Genomic DNA, 21,608 nt, shown 5'->3' on the forward strand with positions numbered 1-21,608 from the left:
TCATACACAGGAGGTCAAAAGCAAACAACAGGGCATTATATACACAATATATAATGATTTAATGGAAGACAGGTGAAAACAATCAAGAACAGCTGGCAGTGATGAGGGCAGGGAATAATGGGAAATGTATTCTGGGGGAACAGATAACAATAACAATATAAAGACTTATTTATTAACATGTTCACTTTGTTCGTCATGTTTGTGTTTATTAATGTTAATTTACCATTACATGTCCATTAACAGAGTGTTTAGTTTGAAATGTTTAAATGACAATGACGTTAACAGATGTTTTTGATTAACTTGTCAAATATTTAACATATGATATCACAGTTGTAGTATTTGAATTGACAGATTAGTAAAAGAGCATTTGAAATGTTTTATATTTTGATCTAATTTGAGGTGTGAAATCAGCCAGAATTAGATGCAGTTTCACTCTTTCCACCTGTGTTTGTTATGAATATCTTCAGGTTGTCATCAGTGGTGGTCTTCATAAGTTCTTAAGAGTGTACTGTTTCTCTGGTTTCTCCAGCCATTCAGCTGGCCAGCTGGCTTTAATACTGGGACGGTCCTTCACCATGTCATAGTACTCCATCAGTCTGGGACATCTCTCTTTAGGACACCTGCCAACCATCAAAATATATTAATGATTAAAGCAGACTTTGATCTGTCCTTTCATCTAAGAAGGTCAATGATTAAATATTAATTTATTTGTTCAGGAAGGTTTTACTCACTCAAGTCTTGGGAAATATGCTATAACTGGGAAACAAACAACGTCCACCATGGAGAAGTTCTTTCCAGCGAGGTATGACCCCTTCCCCATCTGGAGAACAAATTAGATATATGTGGAGGCCGTTTATTAGGAACAGGTCAAATTGGCACACAGTAGCTGGATGTATAAGGTGCATGTGTTCAAGCTTTCTAGAAAACGCTAGAGAAGTGTTTAAAGGAACACGTTTACAAGCTTTCATTAAGGGGGCACACTAGAAAAGTGTTTAAACCAGGGGTGTCCAAACTACAGCCCGCGGGCCCAGTTTTTATTGGCCCGCGGCAAATTCTGAAAATATAATTGAATATGGCCCACACAAGAAGCTTGAGCTCAACTCTGTTGCACTTCTCAGTTTCAACACTAGATGGAGCCAGGCAGCCAGCCACAGAAACGGTGCTTCTCAACCGTTACCGCTAGAAAAACTTTTACCGCGAGTCACCAGAAATGGCAGCACCCAAGAAACGAAAAATAGCAAGTGAGTGTAGAAGATTTCAAACACGGTGGGAAAATGAATATTTTTTTAAAGGAATCAACGGAAAGTGTGTCTGTTTGATTTGCAATGAAGATGTTGCTGTGATGAAAGACTATAATGTCCGTCGGCACTATGAAACCAAACATCAGAGCTACACATCGTACACCGGTGCCGAACGAACACAGAAAGTCAAGCAAATGGCAGCTAGTCTGCAAGCTCAACAACAGTTTTTTGTTCGTGCTAACAAAATACAGGAAAACGCCACAACAGCAAGCTATGAAGTCGCTAAACTTATTGCCCAGCACGGCAAACTGTTCTCAGACGGTGGTTTCATAAAGCAGTGCCTCATCAAAGTCACAGAAATAATGTGCCCGGAGAAAGTGCAGGATTTCAACAACGTGAGCTTTTCCAGAAATACAGTGGTGCGGAGAATCGAGGACTTGTCAGCTAACGTGAAACTTCAGCTGAGAGACAAAGCTGGTGCTTTTGATTTTTACTCGATAGCATGCGATGAGAGTACAGATGCTACAGACACTGCGCAGCTGTTAATTGTTTTGCGGGGAGTAGATGATAATTTTTGCTGTACGGAGCTGCTTGGTATGATGAGCCTAAAAGGCACAACGACGGGTAGAGATATTTTTGAAGCTGTGTCAGAGGCAGTTGAAAAGATGGGGCTTAAATGGGACAAGCTCTGTGGAGTAACAACGGATGGAGCTCCGGCCATGACGGGTGATCGCAAAGGAATGGCATCGATGGTGTGCGCCAAGGTAAAAGAGAAAGGAGGTGAGGCTTTTAGGATGCACTGTAATCCACCAAGAAGCACTATGTGCCAAGACTGTCCAGCTGGGCGATGTGATGAACACTGTTGTAAAAACTGTCAACATAATTCGAGCTATAGGACTGTACCACAGAGAATTTCAAGCTTTCCTTTCTGATGTGGATGCTGAATACGGGGATGTACTCTACCACTCTGGCTGAGCCGCGGCTATGTGCTGCAGCGCTTTTATTCGCTGAGATCAGAAATCGATCCGTTTATGAAAGAGAAGGGCCGACCTCTTCATGAACTGAGTGACCCTCTGTGGCTGGCCGACCTGGCATTTTTAGTTGATCTTACTCATCATCTGAATACACTGAACAAGAACCTACAAGGCAAAGAACAGCTGGTGCCACACCTGTATGCGCACATGAATGCCTTCCGTGTAAAACTCCGCCTGTTTGAGACACAACTACGAAGATTTAATGTTGCACACTTCCCTGCACTGTCTGAAATCAAGTCTGCTTTTCCAAATGCCGACCTTTCTGCTAAAAAGGAGAAATATGTGTCTGTGATTGCATCTCTCGTGACCGAATTCAACCAGCGTTTCCAAGATTTTTCTGTCATTGAAAAACAAATCAAGCTGTTCTCGACCCCCTTCCTGGTGGATGCAGAAGAAGTGGAAGAGAGTCTGCAGTTAGAACTGATTGAAATGCAATGCGATGATTCTCTGAAGAGTCAACATCAGCTTCTCTCCCTCCCTGACTTCTATCAGAGTTTGGATAGTGCCAAGTTTCCTCTGATGAGACGCCAGGCAAAAAGAATGATGAGTCTGTTCGGCTCAACATACATATGTGAACAAACATTTTCTCTGTTAAATCAGAACAAAAGCAGATTGAGAACCAGAATGGCCGATAGCCATCTCTGTGAAGTCCTTCGTGTCTCAACCACCAAACTTTCTCCTGACATGTCAGCCATCCTTCAATCCAAAGGACAGCATCACTGCTCCCACTGAGTGCAATGTTCTTCACATTATAGAATTATCAGTTCATATTAAACAGCAATAAAGCTAAAAGCAGCGCGCGTGTGACCTAGTACCATGGACAGCGGCGCCGTGCAGAGATCTGCCACATGAACGCGTTTCCCCCCGGGGGCGAGCGCTGTGAGTTGGTTGTAGCGCGAGTGTCTTGCTGCACCTTCCTCTTTGTCGCTTTTGAATTGTGTGCGTTAGTTTTGAAGTATTTTTTATTTGTGAGAATTATTCTTTAGGCGAATTAGCAGTCTCTTGAAATTGCCTCAGATTATTAGTCTGACAAGTCCTGCTATGTTTTTACTATACATTGATATGTACACTGAGTGCAATGTTCTTCACATTATAGGTGAGTTACAATGTTACGACCACCTGTGCCACCTGCAGGCCTGTCGTTCCAGTGCACGGGCAGTGCAGTTCCAGTTATTAACCTGACTCTTTGCAAACACACACAACTGACATTCATACCACACTTTTTACTTTAATAATAAACAGTTCTTTATTCATTTTAAATGTTAAAACCTAAACTGTTTGTTCCTGTTCCTTTTTATGTTGAGACCTTGAGTAACAAGCCAGGTCGTAAAAACGCAGTATTCATGTGTCAATATAGTGTGTGGCCCGGCCCTTTGTTTATTTTTCTGTATTTGGCCCTCACTAAAAAAAGTTTGGACACCCCTGGTTTAAACGAACGAGTTTACAAGCCTTCATTAAGGGGGCACCCTAGAAAAGTGTTTAAACAAACGCGTTTATGAGCCTTCATTAAGGGTGCACGCTAGAAAAGTGTTTAAACTAACACGTTTACAAGCCTTCATTAAGGGTGCACGCCAGAAAAGTGTTTAAACTAACACGTTTACAAGCCTTCATTAAGGGGGCACGCTAGAAAAGTGTTTAAACTAACACGTTTACAAGCCTTCATTAAGGGTGCACGCTAGAAAAGTGTTTAAACTAACACGTTTACAAGCCTTCATTAAGGGGGCACGCTAGAAAAGTGTTTAAACGAACGCGTTTATGAGCCTTCATTAAGGGGGGCACGCTAGAACATTTTTAAACGAACACGTTTACGAGCCTTCATTAAGGGTGCACGCTAGTAAAGTGTTTAAACAAATGCGTTTATGAGCCTTCATTAAGGGGGGCACGCTAGAACATTTTTAAACAAACAAGTTTACGAGCTTTCATTAAGGGTGCACACTACAAAAGTGTTTAAACAAACGTGTTTACGAGCCTTCATTAAGGGGGCACGCTAGAAAAGTGTTTAAACGAACGCGTTTATGAGCCTTCATTAAGGGTGCACGCTAGTAAAGTGTTTAAACAAATGCGTTTATGAGCCTTCATTAAGGGGGGCACGCTAGAACATTTTTAAACGAACACGTTTACAAGCCTTCATTAAGGGTGCACGCTAGTAAAGTGTTTAAACAAATGCGTTTATGAGCCTTCATTAAGGGGGGCACGCTAGAACATTTTTAAACAAACAAGTTTACGAGCCTTCATTAAGGGTGCACACTACAAACGTGTTTACGAGCCTTCATTAAGGGGGCACGCTAGAACATTTTTAAACGAACACGTTTACGAGCCTTCATTAAGGGTGCACGCTAGTAAAGTGTTTAAACAAATGCGTTTATGAGCCTTCATTAAGGGGGGCACGCTAGAACATTTTTAAACAAACAAGTTTACGAGCCTTCATTAAGGGTGCACACTACAAAAGTGTTTAAACAAACGTGTTTACGAGCCTTCATTAAGGGTGCACACTACAAAAGTGTTTAAACAAACGTGTTTACGAGCCTTCATTAAGGGTGCACGCTAGAAAAGTGTTTAAACAAACGCGTTTACGAGCCTTCATTAAGGGGGGCACGCTAGAAAAGTGTTTAAACTAATGTGTTTATAAGCCTTCATTAAGGGGGGCACGCTAGAAAAGTGTTTAAACTAATGTGTTTATAAGCTTTTATTAAGGGTGCATGTTAGAAAAGTGTTTAAACTAATGTGTTTATAAGCTTTTATTAAGGGTGCATGTATAAAAGTGTTTAAACTAATGTGTTTATAAGCTTTTATTAAGGTTGCATGTATAAAAGTGTTTAAACTAATGTGTTTATAAGCTTTTATTAAGGATCCATGTTAGAAAAGTGTTTAAACTAATGTGTTTATATGCTTTTATTAAAGGTGCATGTTAGAAAAGTGTTTAAACTAATGTGTTTATAAGCTTTTATTAAGGGTGCATGTTAGAAAAGTGTTTAAACTAATGTGTTTATAAGCTTTTATTAAGGATCCATGTTAGAAAAGTGTTTAAACTAATGTGTTTATATGCTTTTATTAAGGATCCATGTTAGAAAAGTGTTTAAACTAATGTGTTTATATGCTTTTATTAAAGGTGTATGTTAGAAAAGTGTTTAAACTAATGTGTTTATATGCTTTTATTAAGGATCCATGTTAGAAAAGTGTTTAAACTAATGTGTTTATAAGCTTTTATTAAGGGTGCATGTATAAAAGTGTTTAAACTAATGTGTTTATAAGCTTTTATTAAGGATCCATGTTAGAAAAGTGTTAAACTAATGTGTTTATAAGCTTTTATTAAAGGTGTATGTTAGAAAAGTGTTTAAACTAATGTGTTTATATGCTTTTATTAAAGGTGCATGTTAGAAAAGTGTTTAAACTAATGTGTTTATAAGCTTTTATTAAGGATTCATGTTAGAAAAGTGTTTAAACTAATGTGTTTATAAGCTTTTATTAAGGATTCATATCTACTGTATGAAATTAAACTACTGTAATTTCCGGACTATAAGCCGCAACTTTTTTCCCACGCTTTGAACCTCGCGGCTTAAACAATGACGCGGCTAATATATGGATTTTTTCCGCTTTCAGATTTTATTTTAAAAAAAATAACATTCTGTGACGTTCTCAGTTTTTTGGCGGCGTGAAGCTTTCATTAGACCAATGAAATTGCCGAACGGGTTAAGGTCAAACAACTTTTTTTGTTTACTGTTTAGATTAAATCGAGCACGCTCAAACGTCCCATCATTCTGATTATGGTAGTCATTTTGTCACCCTCACCATGGCAAAGACATGGAGAAACGCATATGATGCAGCTTTCAAGTTGAAGGCGATTGATCTGACTGTTGGAAAAGGAAATAGAGCTGCTGCACGGGAGCTTGGTCTTAATGAGTCGATGATAAGACGTTGGAAACAGCAGCGTGAGGAATTGACTCAGTGCAAAAAGACAACTAAAGCTGAGGCTATTCTGAGGCTATTCAACTCCGACACCGAAGGAGATGACTTCAGTGGTTTCAGTGCACAGGAGGAGGAAGATATTGACCAATGACTTTCTTGGTAGGCTACTGTTTACTGCTAATTTTTTTGTTTTTGTTACAAGCCGTGTGTGGCAGCGGGGGCGTGATCAAGCGCCTGTCCGGGAGAGAAAAGCTGTAAGGGCGCTTACACCTGCGCTAAATTATGTCTAACACCTGTGTCTAATTTCAAGTGCCCTGCTTCACGTGTCCTTCTTGGGAAAACTGTCACACTGGCACCAGTGTGACAGTTTTCAGCAGGGCACTTGACGTTCCAGGTAAGGCTTTTAATGGCCACAGCAATGTTTACAATCAATTTTATAAAGTTTCTCAATTCTTGGTCTTCTATGCGCCAACACTAGACTGACGTGTGTCTCTCTCTCTCTCTCTCAGCTCTGTGGCTGCTGCCTTTTTATGCCACTCTCCCCATGCTTACTGAAATTAAACACAGGTTTTAGACATAATTTAGCTCAGGTGTAAGCGCCCTTACCGCTTTTCTCTCCCGGACGGGCGCTTGACCACGCCCCCGCTGCCACACCGTGTTTCGTTAAAGCCTATATATTTTTGTTACAAGCCATGTTTCGTTAAAGCCTGTGTAAAGTTCATTTGTTTCAATGTACCGTAGGCACCTGCGGCTTATTTATGTTCAAAATAATAATTTTGTTAAAATTCAGTGGGTGTGGCTTATATTGCGGTGCGCTCAATAGTCCGGAAATTACGGTAATGTGTTTATAAGCCTTCATTAAGGGTGCATGTTAGAAAAGTGTTTAAACTAATGTGTTTATAAGCTTTTATTAAGGGTGCATGTTAGAAAAGTGTTTAAACTAATGTGTTTATAAGCTTTTATTAAGGGTGTATGTTATAAAAGTGTTTAAACTAATGTGTTTATAAGCTTTTATTAAGGGTGTATGTTAGAAAAGTGTTTAAACTAATGTGTTTATAAGTCTTTATTAAGGATTCATGTTAGAAAAGTGTTTAAACTAATGTGTTTATAAGCTTTTATTAAGGATTCATGTTAGAAAAGTGTTTAAACTAATGTGTTTATAAGCTTTTATTAAGGGTGCATGTTAGAAAAGTGTTTAAACTAATGTGTTTATAAGCCTTCATTAAGGGTGCATGTTATAAAAGTGTTTAAACTAATGTGTTTATAAGTCTTTATTAAGGGTGCATGTTATAAATGTGTTTAAACTAATGTGTTTATAAGCCTTCATTAAGGGTGCATGTTAGAAAAGTGTTTAAACTAATGTGTTTATAAGCTTTTATTAAGGGTGCATGTTAGAAAAGTGTTTAAACAAATGTGTTTATAAGCTTTTATTAAGGGTGCATGTTATAAAAGTGTTTAAACTAATGTGTTTATAAGCTTTTATTAAGGATTCATGTTAGAAAAGTGTTTAAACTAATGTGTTTATAAGCCTTCATTAAGGGTGCATGTTAGAAAAGTGTTTAAACAAATGTGTTTATAAGCTTTTATTAAGGGTGGACGTTAGAAAAGTGTTTAAACTAATGAGTTTATAAGCTTTTATTAAGGAATCATGTTAGAAAAGTGTTTAAACTAATGTGTTTATAAGCTTTTATTAAGGGTGCATGTTATAAAAGTGTTTAAACTAATGTGTTTATAAGCCTTCATTAAGGGTGCATGTTAGAAAAGTGTTTAAACTAATGTGTTTATAAGCTTTTATTAAGGAATCATGTTAGAAAAGTGTTTAAACTAATGTGTTTATAAGCTTTTATTAAGGATTCATGTTAGAAAAGTGTTTAAACTAATGTGTTTATAAGCTTTTATTAAGGGTGCATGTTAGAAAAGTGTTTAAAGTCATGTGTTTATAAGCTTTTATTAAGGATGCATGTTAGAAAAGTGTTTAAACTAATGTGTTTATAAGCTTTTATTAAGGATTCATGTTAGAAAAGTGTTTAAACTAATGTGTTTATAAGCTTTTATTAAGGGTGCATGTTAGAAAAGTGTTTAAAGTCATGTGTTTATAAGCTTTTATTAAGGATGCATGTTAGAAAAGTGTTTAAACTAATGTGTTTATAAGCTTTTATTAAGGGTGCATGTTATAAAAGTGTTTAAACTAATGTGTTTATAAGCTTTTATTAAGGATTCATGTTAGAAAAGTGTTTAAACTAATGTGTTTATAAGCCTTCATTAAGGGTGCATGTTATAAAAGTGTTTAAACTCATGTGTTTATAAGCTTTTATTAAGGATGCATGTTAGAAAAGTGTTTAAACTAATGTGTTTATAAGCTTTTATTAAGGATTCATGTTAGAAAAGTGTTTAAACTAATGTGTTTGTAAGCTTTTATTAAGGATTCATGTTATAAAAGTGTTTAAACTAATGTGTTTATAAGCTTTTATTAAGGATTCATGTTAGAAAAGTGTTTAAACTAATGTGTTTATAAGCCTTCATTAAGGGTGCATGTTAGAAAAGTGTTTAAACTCATGTGTTTATAAGCTTTTATTAAGGATGCATGTTAGAAAAGTGTTTAAACTAATGTGTTTATAAGCTTTTATTAAGGATTCATGTTAGAAAAGTGTTTAAACTAATGTGTTTGTAAGCTTTTATTAAGGATTCATGTTAGAAAAGTGTTTAAACTCATGTGTTTATAAGCTTTTATTAAGGATGCATGTTAGAAAAGTGTTTAAACTAATGTGTTTATAAGCTTTTATTAAGGATGCATGTTAGAAAAGTGTTTAAACTAATGTGTTTATAAGCTTTTATTAAGGGTGCATGTTATAAAAGTGTTTAAACTAATGTGTTTATAAGCTTTTATTAAGGATTCATGTTAGAAAAGTGTTTAAACTAATGTGTTTATAAGCCTTCATTAAGGGTGCATGTTAGAAAAGTGTTTAAACTCATGTGTTTCTAAGCTTTTATTAAGGATGCATGTTAGAAAAGTGTTTAAACTAATGTGTTTATAAGCTTTTATTAAGGATTCATGTTAGAAAAGTGTTTAAACTAATGTGTTTATAAGCTTTTATTAAGGATTCATGTTAGAAAAGTGTTTAAACTCATGTGTTTATAAGCTTTTATTAAGGATGCATGTTAGAAAAGTGTTTAAACTAATGTGTTTATAAGCTTTTATTAAGGGTGCATGTTAGAAAAGTGTTTAAACTAATGTGTTTATAAGCTTTTATTAAGGGTGCATGTTATAAAAGTGTTTAAACTCATGTGTTTATAAGCTTTTATTAAGGATTCATGTTAGAAAAGTGTTTAAACTAATGTGTTTATAAGCTTTTATTAAGGGTGCATGTTAGAAAAGTGTTTAAACTCATGTGTTTATAAGCTTTTATTAAGGGTGCATGTTAGAAAAGTGTTTAAACGAATGAGTTTATAAGCTTTTATTAAGGATGCATGTTAGAAAATAGTTTAGGTTTTATACTGTAAACTGCTTAAATCATCTGGATTCATGAGCAGAAGTGTCACTATGTGTGGAACTTGGTTTTTTCAATCAATGCATGAATAGTTAATTATCTTTATATTGCTTCAAAAAGACTATATTGCACAAGGTTATATTGATAAATAGGTCATGGGTAGATTAGGCAATGGGTAAAGTGCATTTTCATTGTATTTTTTGCTGAGTTCACTGCATTACGTGCAGCAAAAATGGGCTCGGTGCCAAAACTACTCTTGCTACACGTCCCTGTGAATACTTCAACCTGTTAATAAGTCCAAAATAAACATGCGCTGTTAATATGTGCTGTGTGAAACAGGCTTTCTACTTTAAGACAGGAAATATAAAAGAACCTTCTCCAAGTAGCTCTCCCACAGTTTCAGCTCTGCAATTAAATTCTCTTTATTTCTCTTCAAGGCGGATTCATGTCGCTCTCCCTCAGGTGCCAACCACTCATAAAATGCCACCTCATCTGCACAAACACAAGACATCCGGGTTAACACAATGTAGAGACACATTCATTAAATGTTAAAAAGTGATTGTTTCTCAGCTGGCATAATAAACATAACTTCTGTTATTACACCACTTAGAAATGTCAAAGTATCCTTGTGTAATGTGTGTTTATGATTTAAAGGGACATTTCACCAAACAAATGAATATTCTCTCATCATTTACTCACCCTCATCTCTCCTCAAGTGGTATGATAGGTGTGGGTGAGAAACATAAATATTTTAGTCTTCAATAAATTCTCCTCCCTGCCCAGTAGGTGGCGATATGCATGAAGAATGCAAATCACTAAAAACTAAAGAATAAGAAAGTGAAAGTGGAGATTTATAGTAAAAAATTACTTAAATATTGATCTGTTTCTCACCCACACCTATCATATCACTTCTGAAGACATGGATTAAACCACTGGAGTCATATGGATTACTTTTATGCTGCCTTTATGTGCTTTTTGGAGCTAGTCACTTTTCACTTGTATTAATATCTTAATTTGTGTTCTGTAGAAGGAAGTCAAACACATCTGGGATGGCATGAGCATGTGTGTGGCATGAGATGGCATGAGAGTGAGTAAATGAGAGAATGTTTATTTTTGGGTGAACTGTCCCTTTAAAAGAAGGCAGTTTTAGGGCACTTACACATTTTCTGCTGCAGGTTGCTGGTCTCAAACATGCGCTGATAAACAAGTGCTTGTTCAGTCGGGTTATCTGGGATCAGACGGGTACCTTGAGATTTGAACGCACTCTGTGCACGCCAAAAATACAAAATAAACCCATTAAATGCAACTAATACAAATGATTTGAGTAAACCTTTTTTGAGCATGTTTTCAATTTGTGAATTAAAACCTAATATTTAGTAGTTTTCTTTAGAGGTACATGAAGTAAAAAGTGTCTTGTGATGTCATCGTCCTGATCTTAAAAAAAAACAAATGCTTTAAATATAATTAGTGTTTGGGAAAAAACCCACATAAAGAAGTTAGTGTGGTTTAATAACCAACATACAGAGTAATTTTGCATTGTGACAACCATAAATCAACATATGTGTTTGATGTGATACAAATAAGATCTCATTTAAAACATGTCAGGTTTGTAGAAATGTAATCATTATGTCCATGTTAGTTTCACAATATGTTTGAAAACCATTTATAGGATTTTCTACTAAAAATAAAATGATTCAATGACTAAAAATGTAAATTGGTGTAACTATCGAATAGAAAGTTTTAAAATGTTTTCCATGCATCTTGAATACATGATTTTGAATACGCGTTTATAAGCTTTTATTAAGGGTGCATGTTAGAAAAGTGTTTAATGCGTTTATAGGCTTTTATTAATGGTGCACGTTAGAAAAGTGTTTAAACTAATGTGTTTATAAGCTTTTATTAAGGGTGCATGTTAGAAAAGTGTTTAAACTAATGTGTTTATAAGCTTTTATTAAGGGTGCATGTTAGAAAAGTGTTTAAACTAATGTGTTTATAAGCTTTTATTAAGGGTGCATGTTAGAAAAGTGTTTTAACTAATGTGTTTATAAGCTTTTATTAAGGGTGCATGTTAGAAAAGTGTTTAAACTAATGTGTTTATAAGCTTTTATTAAGGGTGCATGTTAGAAAAGTGTTTAAACTAATGTGTTTATAAGCTTTTATTAAGGGTGCATGTTAGAAAAGTGTTTAAACTAATGTGTTTATAAGCTTTTATTAAGGGTGCACGTTAGAAAAGTGTTTAAACTAATGTGTTTATAAGTCTTTATTAAGGGTGCACATTAGAAAAGTCTTTAAACTAATGTGTTTAAAAGTCTTTATTAAGGGTGCACATTAGAAAAGTGTTAAACTAATGTGTTTATAAGCTTTTATTAAGGATTCACGTTAGAAAAGTGTTTAAACTAATGTGTTTATAAGCTTTTATTAAGGGTGCACGTTAGAAAAGTGTTTAAACTAATGTGTTTATAAGCTTTTATTAAGGATTCACGTTAGAAAAGTGTTTAAACTAATGTGTTTATAAGCTTTTATTAAGGGTGCACGTTAGAAAAGTGTTTAAACTAATGTGTTTATAAGTCTTTATTAAGGGTGCACATTAGAAAAGTCTTTAAACTAATGTGTTTAAAAGTCTTTATTAAGGGTGCACATTACAAAAGTGTTTAAACTAATGTGTTTATAAGCTTTTATTAAGGATTCACGTTAGAAAAGTGTTTAAACTAATGTGTTTATAAGCTTTTATTAAGGGTGCACGTTAGAAAAGTGTTTAAACTAATGTGTTTATAAGCTTTTATTAAGGGTGCACGTTATAAAAGTGTTTAAGCTCACACGTTTATAAGCTTTTATTAAGGGTGCACGTTAGAAAAGTGTTTAAACTAACACATTTAAAAGCCTTTATTAAGGGTGCACGTTAGAAAAGTCTTTAAACTAATGTGTTTATAAGTCTTTATTAAGGGTGCACATTAGAAAAGTCTTTAAACTAATGTGTTTATAAGTCTTTATTAAGGGTGCACATTAGAAAAGTGTTTAAACTAATGTGTTTATAAGCTTTTATTAAGGATTCATGTTAGAAAAGTGTTTTAACTAATGTGTTTATAAGCCTTTATTAAGGGTGCACGTTAGAAAAGTGTTTAAACTAACACGTTTATAAGTCTTTATTAAGGGTGCACGTTAGAAAAGTGTTTAAACTAACACGTTTATAAGTCTTTATTAAGGGTGCACGTTAGAAAAGTGTTTAAACTAATGTGTTTATAAGCTTTATTAAGGGTGCACGTTAGAAAAGTGTTTTTCTGTCTTTATTAAGGGTGCATGTTTCACCCGATCTCACCTCCAGATACATGCATGCAGCAAACGACTCGTTCACGATGATGTTTCCATGCTTGAAAGTTGGAAGCTGCAGAAATAAAGTGCGAAATGAAACTAAAATGTTTTAAAAATCATTCTGCAATGTGTTAAAGACAGAATGCATTCACAAGAAATCACTTGAATATTCTAGTTTGCAATGGCTGTTGTTGCTGTAATGCACCTGTCCTCGTGGATTGAGATCCGTCACTTGTTTAGTTTTCTGTTCTTCTTTCTCAAACGACAGTTGTTTGTTGTTGTATCCCTGCAGGTTTTTCTCCTCCAGCGCGATCATCACCCTCCAGCACGGCGGGGAACCGACGCACCAGTACAACATCATGTCTTTCGCCATGATACCTCTGACTGATTCACTGGTAATGTAGATATTTAACAGGAAACAAATCTGGCACTTCTGGGCGTGAGGACTCGAGATATAATGGCGTCGCGCGCAATCCTGCCGTGCCTGAAAGCGCGTGCACGTTATCAGACGGGAAACTGCGTCATCTGCCGGACAGAATTAATGATCGCGGTTCCATTGTACAGGAATAACACGGTAAATATATGCCGTATTTTACTGTTTAACAGACGGCTTCAGTGTAATTGTACACTGTTGTAACTGTTGGAGATTATCATGATCATGAAGGGGGGTCACTCAAGGTGAGGTTCAATCATTGCACTCAGACTGTTGTTGACCTTTGAGAATTCCCCAAATGTGCGTTCGCGCTTTCATCTGATCACATTGGGTTAGTCTTGGTTTTAACTTGTCCACAGAAGCTGTTCACAGCAACATGCACTTATGAGAATGGTTTATTCAGGGGTTTAGCAGAAAGTGTGTTGTGAAGCGTCATGTAAACAAGAACAATGATTTTCTTATGCTGTTTAACGGATTAAGAGAAAGCGGTTTAACACAACTAGGTTTCTCTCGGACAATGCGGTTTATTGTGGCCATGTAAGCCCATAATGGTGTTTTAAGAGTGCGCATGCGTGGAAAAGACCAGGAGGACAAACGTCATAGCAACACGTCAAAACAATAGAAAGAGTTCAACATTTCTGGCAGTACAGCGCGAGAATCACATATACTATACACATATAACCTATATAATGGAATACTACCGTATATAACCTAAGACTACACTATAAACTATAGCCAACCCATACACACGAATGCAACATGTCAACTGTCGCTAACGTTGTATGATGTGCGTTTGTACATTGGGGGAATCACAGAGTTTTATGTAAGAGGCATTGCAGTTCAGTTTCAGGCCGCAATAACAAACACAGCAACAACTCAGGAATATCTGGAAATAAAATTAAGCAATAGAGGATAAAATAGGTGTTGCCATGTGTGTTGTTTACTACACAAACTTTGCAGGAACATTACGTTGCTGTGGAGAACGCTGCTTATTGAATGAGCCACATGTATACGGGAGTAAAGAGAACGCGCTTATACAGTGTGTGTAAACCGGAACGCTGTTTTCTTGCAATAATCCGCTTTCTGTTGTCCATGTAACCATGGTGACTGTTTCAAGTCTCTCCTTTCAATTCAGTCACGAATACTGCATCACAGCAGACATTATGGCCATATCGCTTCCCCCGCCACTGTGAGCTGGGAACGAGTTAGTGCCTTGACACAGGTCATTTCAATGCTTGTTAGTGCTGATGTCGAAGCTTTGCCACAACGCAGAGATTTTAGACACCTCAGTATCGCCTAATAGCCCTCTCACTTTCCCTGCTATCGCAAGTCAGAAATTAGGTTCTGCTACGTGCTCAAGCATGGCCCAAAAGTCACATTTAGGCAGCATAAAAGTAATCCACAGGACTCCAGTCGATATATGAATGTCTTCTTAAGCAAATCAATGGGTTTATGTCCAGGACTCTGATGCTGTTTGAAATGGCCGAACTCTCGAGTGACGTTCGTTCTTCTGTTTTAAATAAATGGCGCTTGTGAATTCTCGCGTGAACTCGCCAACGCACCTACCTCATGCAACAGCTACGTGATGCGTCAACTGCTGGCAGGAAGTTTTAATTATCAATTTAGTTTTTACACAAATGAATTGATTTGCTTCAGAAGACATGCCCTGATCGACTGGAGTCGTGTGGATTACTTTTATGCTGCCTAAATGTGACTTTTGGAGCGTGAAAGTGCTGGCACCCGTTTACTTTCATTATAAGGACCCGACAGAGCTCCACCTTCTTCTAAAAATCTTTATTTGTGTTCTGCTGAAGAAAGACTGTCACACATCTGGGATTGTATCGGGGTAAGTAAATAAAGAGCGTGAACTCTCCCTTAAATGCCGAAATTGTGTTTCGAGTTTTCTTTAGAGAACGTGACAGCAGGGATGGTGTCTATAGTTTTGAGACGATGAGTGTTTTAGAAAATGGTGCGATGGTTTGACAATATTGACTAATAGAATGAGAAAATAATGTTTAATTGGAAAACCAAACATACAGCATTAATTGCAGTGTCTTTGGGATTTATTATAAACATTCTTAAAGAGTTCACATGAGGACCTCTGAGACCACATTAAAGATCTAATGCTGATAAAGACTTTATAGCACAGAAGTCTTCATTTTTCATTTTCAATGAATTTATATACTGAAGCATATTTGTAACAAACCCTCGAGTGAACACGCCATAGATGACGTTGGGAGATTCTGTGATCTGTTTAAAAACAATGATTATTTTGCAATTGATGATGCTCGTGTTGAGCAAACAGGCTTTGCTTGGTTCGTCCACAAAAGATGACAAAGTGACATTCAGTGTTTGTTTGGTGACATTTCTTCTGTTCGCGCACATCTCGGAAATTGTTGATTAGTGGTTAAAACCAGAGTCGGTTGTAATCCGATTACAAATGAATTAGTTTCTGAAGTATAATTACTTATTAATCAAAAAAGTAATGTAACACATTACATTTTAAATTCTTGTAATCAGATTACAGTTTCTGAATTTCAATGAATATAATTACTTTTAAGTGTATGACTTGTGTGTAACAATTAACGAGGAATTAAATGACATTATGTTGAATTTGTTTAGTGGACTTTTGTTTTAGTAAGTAACTTAACAGTTAAGTAGTTAGTAATGTGATTACTTTTAAGGAAGTAATTAGTAAGGTAATCTGATTACAATTTTGGATAAATAATTAGTCATTTGTAGTGGATTAGGCTACTATTTTTGACTAACTTAGCAAATACTGGTTAAAACCAAGAGTGGGCGGCATTTAGACGTGATGTTTTTTATTTAGTCACGTGGGTTTGCTGAGGAGTTACCGAGCCTACTATTGTTATAAATGGATAACTTTGAAGCCCGTCTCTCAGAGATTGTGCAGAAGTACACTCTTTATATATGCTTGTCAACACAAACTCCACAAACACAGTACGGCTAGGACAAATGTGTGGAGAGAGATGGGAGTTTTTATGAACTCTGATGAAATAGAGTTGAAGAAGTGGAAGGGACACTGTAACAAGTTTAATAAAGCGATACAGCGCAAAAAGCATTGATGCATGGAGAGAAAAACCTGCATTTCTGGCATACTTCCAATGCTGGAACAAATCACCTCAAACAAAATGACAAATGTGTTATGTGTTCCACTTGGGTTTTGTGACCCTCTTCTGTATATTGTGGCCCAGTGGGAAATGTCCCGGTTCTCCCAATGGCTAGTCCGCCTCTGGTGGCAGGTGACATTTTCACATTCAAATTAAAAGCTTTTGCCCTGTTATACAACTGTTCATGTATGCAAGTGTACAGCATGAACCATTGAGGGTGATATACATATGAAATATGAATGATATTCAGATTTTTAAAAGCCTATTAAAAGCCCATAAAGGCTTTGAGAAATCTCTCGACCCGTTTGAAAAGACCATCTTAGCTCAGTTGTTCTCCATTTTTAATGGGCACCCCATCTTTGAACAAGAAAAACTTCCAATAGAAAGAAATGTCAGAAAATGCACTAAGAATGAACCATTTCCAGTTAGTATTTATTATTAAAGCAAAACAATGACATCAATGAGGAAATAATTATTAGAAAATGAACAAATGTTTAGGATACATTTTTGGGACGGTATATTCCTGATCCACAAAACAGCTTAAATGATAATTGTATGAAATATAATGTATAAAGTGTTTTAGTTTTACAAATACATGAGAATCAAACGGACTGCTCATGAAAATGAATGTTTGTTTGTCCTATAACACAAACAAATGTATTTACACATTGACACATTTAGTGCTGTAAAGGAGAACTTCGACTCCAGTATAAAAGTAATGGATATATAATACATGCAGTGATAAAAATATAATGTTTTATATAAAGTGCATAGCTTATATGTTAATACTTGTTAACATTAGTTAATGCATTGGGTTTCATAAAGTAACAATATATATAGACAGATTAAACACTGAAGACATGAAAATATAAATCAGCTCATTCTAAAAATCTGACATTAAAATTGTGTTTACATGAGATTGGGGTTTTCTCTCATTTTGATGTTAAAACATAAACATGCACACATTCAATACGCCGTCAGAATGATTTTATGAACGTTTATGACCTTTCCCTGATAATAACACATTTTATAGTGTTTATATAAACTTTTGCTTTATTGATTTATGAAGAATAATCTGTGTAAGATCACACAGAAATAAACTATAATTCATAATCGCTGTAGTTTAAATCGTTGGATGATCAACTAACTGGAGTCAGAGGTGTCGTTTCTGTCTAGAGCTGAAAAAACAAGAAATTACAGTTAATTTACAGTAAATTACATTTAAGAACTGTAAAATAAATGAGAAATTAAATTAAATGTAAAGTCATTTGTTTTTATGATTATAAATATTTTTCATAAGAAATGTTTATGTATAAAATGATGTTAGTGAGTTGAGAAGAAACTGTTGATCTTACTTTGTGGTGCTAACTGCAGGGCATTCTGGGTAACGGTGTTCTGATGGGGGTTGTTTCTGTCTAGAGATGAAAAAACAAGAAATTACAATTAATTTACAATATATGACATTTAAGAACTGTACATTTAAATTAATTTCGAATTTATTTTAAAGTTATTTGTTTTTCTGATACAAAATATTTTTCATAAGAAATGTTTATGTATCAAATTACAGTTTTATATAATATTACAAATTACTTGAAACATTACTGGTTGGCGGGAAAAACATGGATGCACAAAGTCCTGAAACACAGAATAACAGCATTGATTTATTTGATGTGTTTCAAATCAACACAAATATTGTAAATATCAACTATGTGAGTTATGATATAGTTGAGCCGATAGATGACCCCATTGAACTATGGTAAGGTGGGAGCTACACAACTAAACGTAGTGTACACGTGTCACATCTACATGAAGGATGTAGTGCTTATGCTGCTGAATGAAGAAGATTGTTTAACACATTACAGAGTCTCTGCGTATGATGAACATAAATCATGATGTCAGAACCAACAAAGACCGCTCAAGTCAATCAAGCAAGTAATTAGTGGGTCTACTGACAGACAACATGTTTAATTTTGTTCCTCGTACAGCCAAGTCAGATTAGCAGCTCTGGCATACAGTATCCCAGTCCCTAAACCCATGGACATGAAGGGCGATGACGGCAACTGAATGTTTTTCATGCACAATGGAAAACTATGAGATTGCCACAAACCTGGGAAAAAAAGACAAAAAGGTTTGTGTTGCCACACTACTGACAGTGATGACAGACATTGGTGCATTGACAGAAGAGCTGATCCGCGACTGGCTCAAAACAATCTGCGGCTATAGACGCCTCAGATTTCAAGTTATGGAGACATAACAGATACCGCTGCTTTCACCTGCTAGAAGCTAAATATATTCCAGGTAAATACCAACCATGTGATACATGATGTAAACACACAATGGGCACTTGCTGCAGATGCACCCAGCACAACGGAAGAAGTCATTTCCATGTATGATGACGTGTTTGATGGATTTGGATGAGGTTTGATGGATTTGGATCAAGGTGGGAAGCTACACCTTGAGGTTGACCCCACAGTCCAGCATGTGCAGCAGCAGCCAAGACGGGTCCCTATTCCCATCAAATCAAACGTCACCAAAGCATAAATTAAATTAACAAAAGGGTGTTATCGCTAAAGTTACGGAACCAACACTGTGGATCAGCAATATGGTGGCTATAGAAAAGAATGACAAGCTACACATCTGCATTGTACCCAAACCACTGAACAAAGCTTTACTCAGATCACACTACCAGATGCCCACAAATGAAAATATCCTTCCAGAAATAGCAAATGCAAAAATATTTTCAGTTCTAGTTGCAAAAGATGGTTATTGGTAAATAAAGTTGAATGAAGCCAGCAGCTACCTCACCCCATTCTGGACACCTGAAGAAAGATACAGGTGGCTTAGGATGACATTTGGAATCAAACCAGCAGCTGAATAGTACCAAAGGAGACAACATGAAGCATTGCAGGGCCTCAGAGGAGTCAACGTGACTGCAGATGACATTCTCGTCTATGGTTGCGGCGACACTACCAAAGAAAGGGAAGTCAATTTGAAGCTAAAAAAAGAAACTTAAGTTGAAGCTCCCTAGTGTGACATGAGTCACCTCCTCACAAATCAGAGCCTACGCCCTGACCCAGAGAAAATAGCCACAATACAGAACATGCAGACACCTACTAATGTTAAATCCCTCCAGATGCTCCTGGGGTTTGTGAATTACTTGTCAAAGTTCCTACCCCATCTGTCGGAGAACCTCTCAGACACCTGACAGACAAGGATGCAGAATGGACTTGGCTACAACAGCACAATGCAGCTCTGGATAAGATCAAGGATTTAGTCACTTACTACCCAGTACTTAAATATGTGGGAATTCTAGCTCATTATTGGTTAAAAGGGGGAACAATAATCTAATCTCTATGGAAACGAACAGAATTAGTATTTAACACCCAATCAACATATTCATCCACCGATAGGTTGAAATTTGTGTCTTTATCAATTCTGGAAGGATTATCACCTCGTGGCCAAATTTAAATTTAGAATAAACACTGTTTATTAGCAAGTAACAGGATCAGACCGTTTAAGGCATTAAGTTCATAAGGATGAAGTACAAGACACTTCTCTTTGAATACAAACAAGACTTTATTAAACTATTATAAACCTAATACATGAACTAATCTAGCCCGCACACGCACACACTCAAAGTGAACAGTAAAGAAAACACAATTTGGAATACAATATAACATTTTATGATTAAATTAAAAATGGCAGACATCCAAAATGGCCGACATAGGAAAATGTGGTATCGTTCAACTCAGTACGTAGCACTTGATCTACAGAATTTTTTTTCAGAATTTTTCAGTAAAAGTTTTCAAATGTTATTAGCCAAAAAAAACTATTTTTAGCTATCTCCTAACCAGTAGGGGATGCAAAAGGTAAAATCAGGGCCTAATGTTGATGGCACGTACCACGCTTTGTCCCAATCCCTCAAAGCGTTGCAGAGATATAGCCTCAAGTTCAATTTGCGTTCTTTGTCAAAATAGTTGAAGCGCCATTGTAAAATTGTATGGTTTATCAAAATTCGGTGAATAACGTTTTGTCGTAAGTGCCTCTAGATGATGCAGGCCAATTTTTATGCAAATCAGACAAACAGTCTAGGAGTTTGAAAAAGTAGGTTTTCAAAACATTTAAAAATGGCGGACAGGAAGTTCACTCGATCATGACGTAATTAGTTTAATTGTTCTCCACATGAACCACGGAATCTATCAAGACCAGACACATGACAGTAGGCAAAAGGAGTCAATCGCTATTAGCATTTTTATGAAATAGCATTATACACAAGGTGGCACTGTCCCAAAAAACATTCAGTCCCTTCAAACTATGGTTTCAAAGACACATACCGAGTTTCATAATGATATGCCAAGTCATTCGTAAAATACAGCATTTTATGACTAAATTCAAAATGGCCGACATAGAAATTTTTCATATCGTTGGACTCGCTATGCCCGACTGAATCTAATGTGACCAATTTGACAAACATTTCAGAAGTTATAAGCAAAAAATTTATATTTTCATATCTCGTGACAAGTAGGGGGCAGTGCAACAAAACGCTGCTGGTAACCTCAAGGCATAATGGTGATGTTGTGTACCAAGTTTTGTCCCAATCCCTCAAAGAGTTGCGACGCTTTCCAGGGAGCGGGCCCCTATCTTGGGGAGAACCCATTCCAGGGTGCCCTGCCCTTCACAAAGAAAAGAGAACTCTTCCCGGGGCTCCCGCCAGCTTCTCCGGGTTCGGTCGCGTTACCGCACTGGACGCCTCACGGTGTCCATCTCCGCAACTCCCCTGAACCCGACTCCTTTTCGATCGGCTGGGGGCGACGGAGGCCTTCGCCCTCCCTTCCGAATGGCATTCGCCCATCCCTTAGGACCAACTGGCCCATGTTCAACTGCTGTTCACATGGAACCCTTCTCCACTTCGGCCCCTTCTTATGTCTGATATACAGGTTATATCCCTAGACCACCAACGAACAATGCATAAGACATTGATTCTTATTGTACATCCTTGCAAGAAAAACAAGAGGGTTATGGTCTGTAAAAACGACTATAGGTACATTCGAGTCTAGTCCAGTTTG

At 36.4% G+C, this 21,608-nt stretch overlaps 1 protein-coding gene across 1 annotated transcript; it reads right to left on the reverse strand.

Annotated features, from left to right (window-relative positions):
* Window positions 1-35: 35 nt before the first annotated feature.
* LOC127650454 (glutathione S-transferase A-like) lies at window positions 36-13,449 on the reverse strand. The gene is made up of 6 exons (XM_052135900.1): window positions 13,184-13,449; window positions 12,986-13,051; window positions 10,829-10,934; window positions 10,043-10,161; window positions 732-820; window positions 36-620 (listed from the first exon to the last, which is right to left on the reverse strand). Exons 1-6 carry the CDS (start codon window positions 13,349-13,351, stop codon window positions 488-490), a joined length of 681 nt encoding a protein of 226 aa, XP_051991860.1. The 5' UTR covers window positions 13,352-13,449; the 3' UTR covers window positions 36-487.
* Between the last annotated feature and the right edge of the window lie 8,159 nt (window positions 13,450-21,608).

This window comes from Xyrauchen texanus, chromosome 10, assembly GCF_025860055.1.
Source record: "Xyrauchen texanus isolate HMW12.3.18 chromosome 10, RBS_HiC_50CHRs, whole genome shotgun sequence".
NCBI classification, from domain to species: Eukaryota; Metazoa; Chordata; class Actinopteri; order Cypriniformes; family Catostomidae; genus Xyrauchen; species Xyrauchen texanus.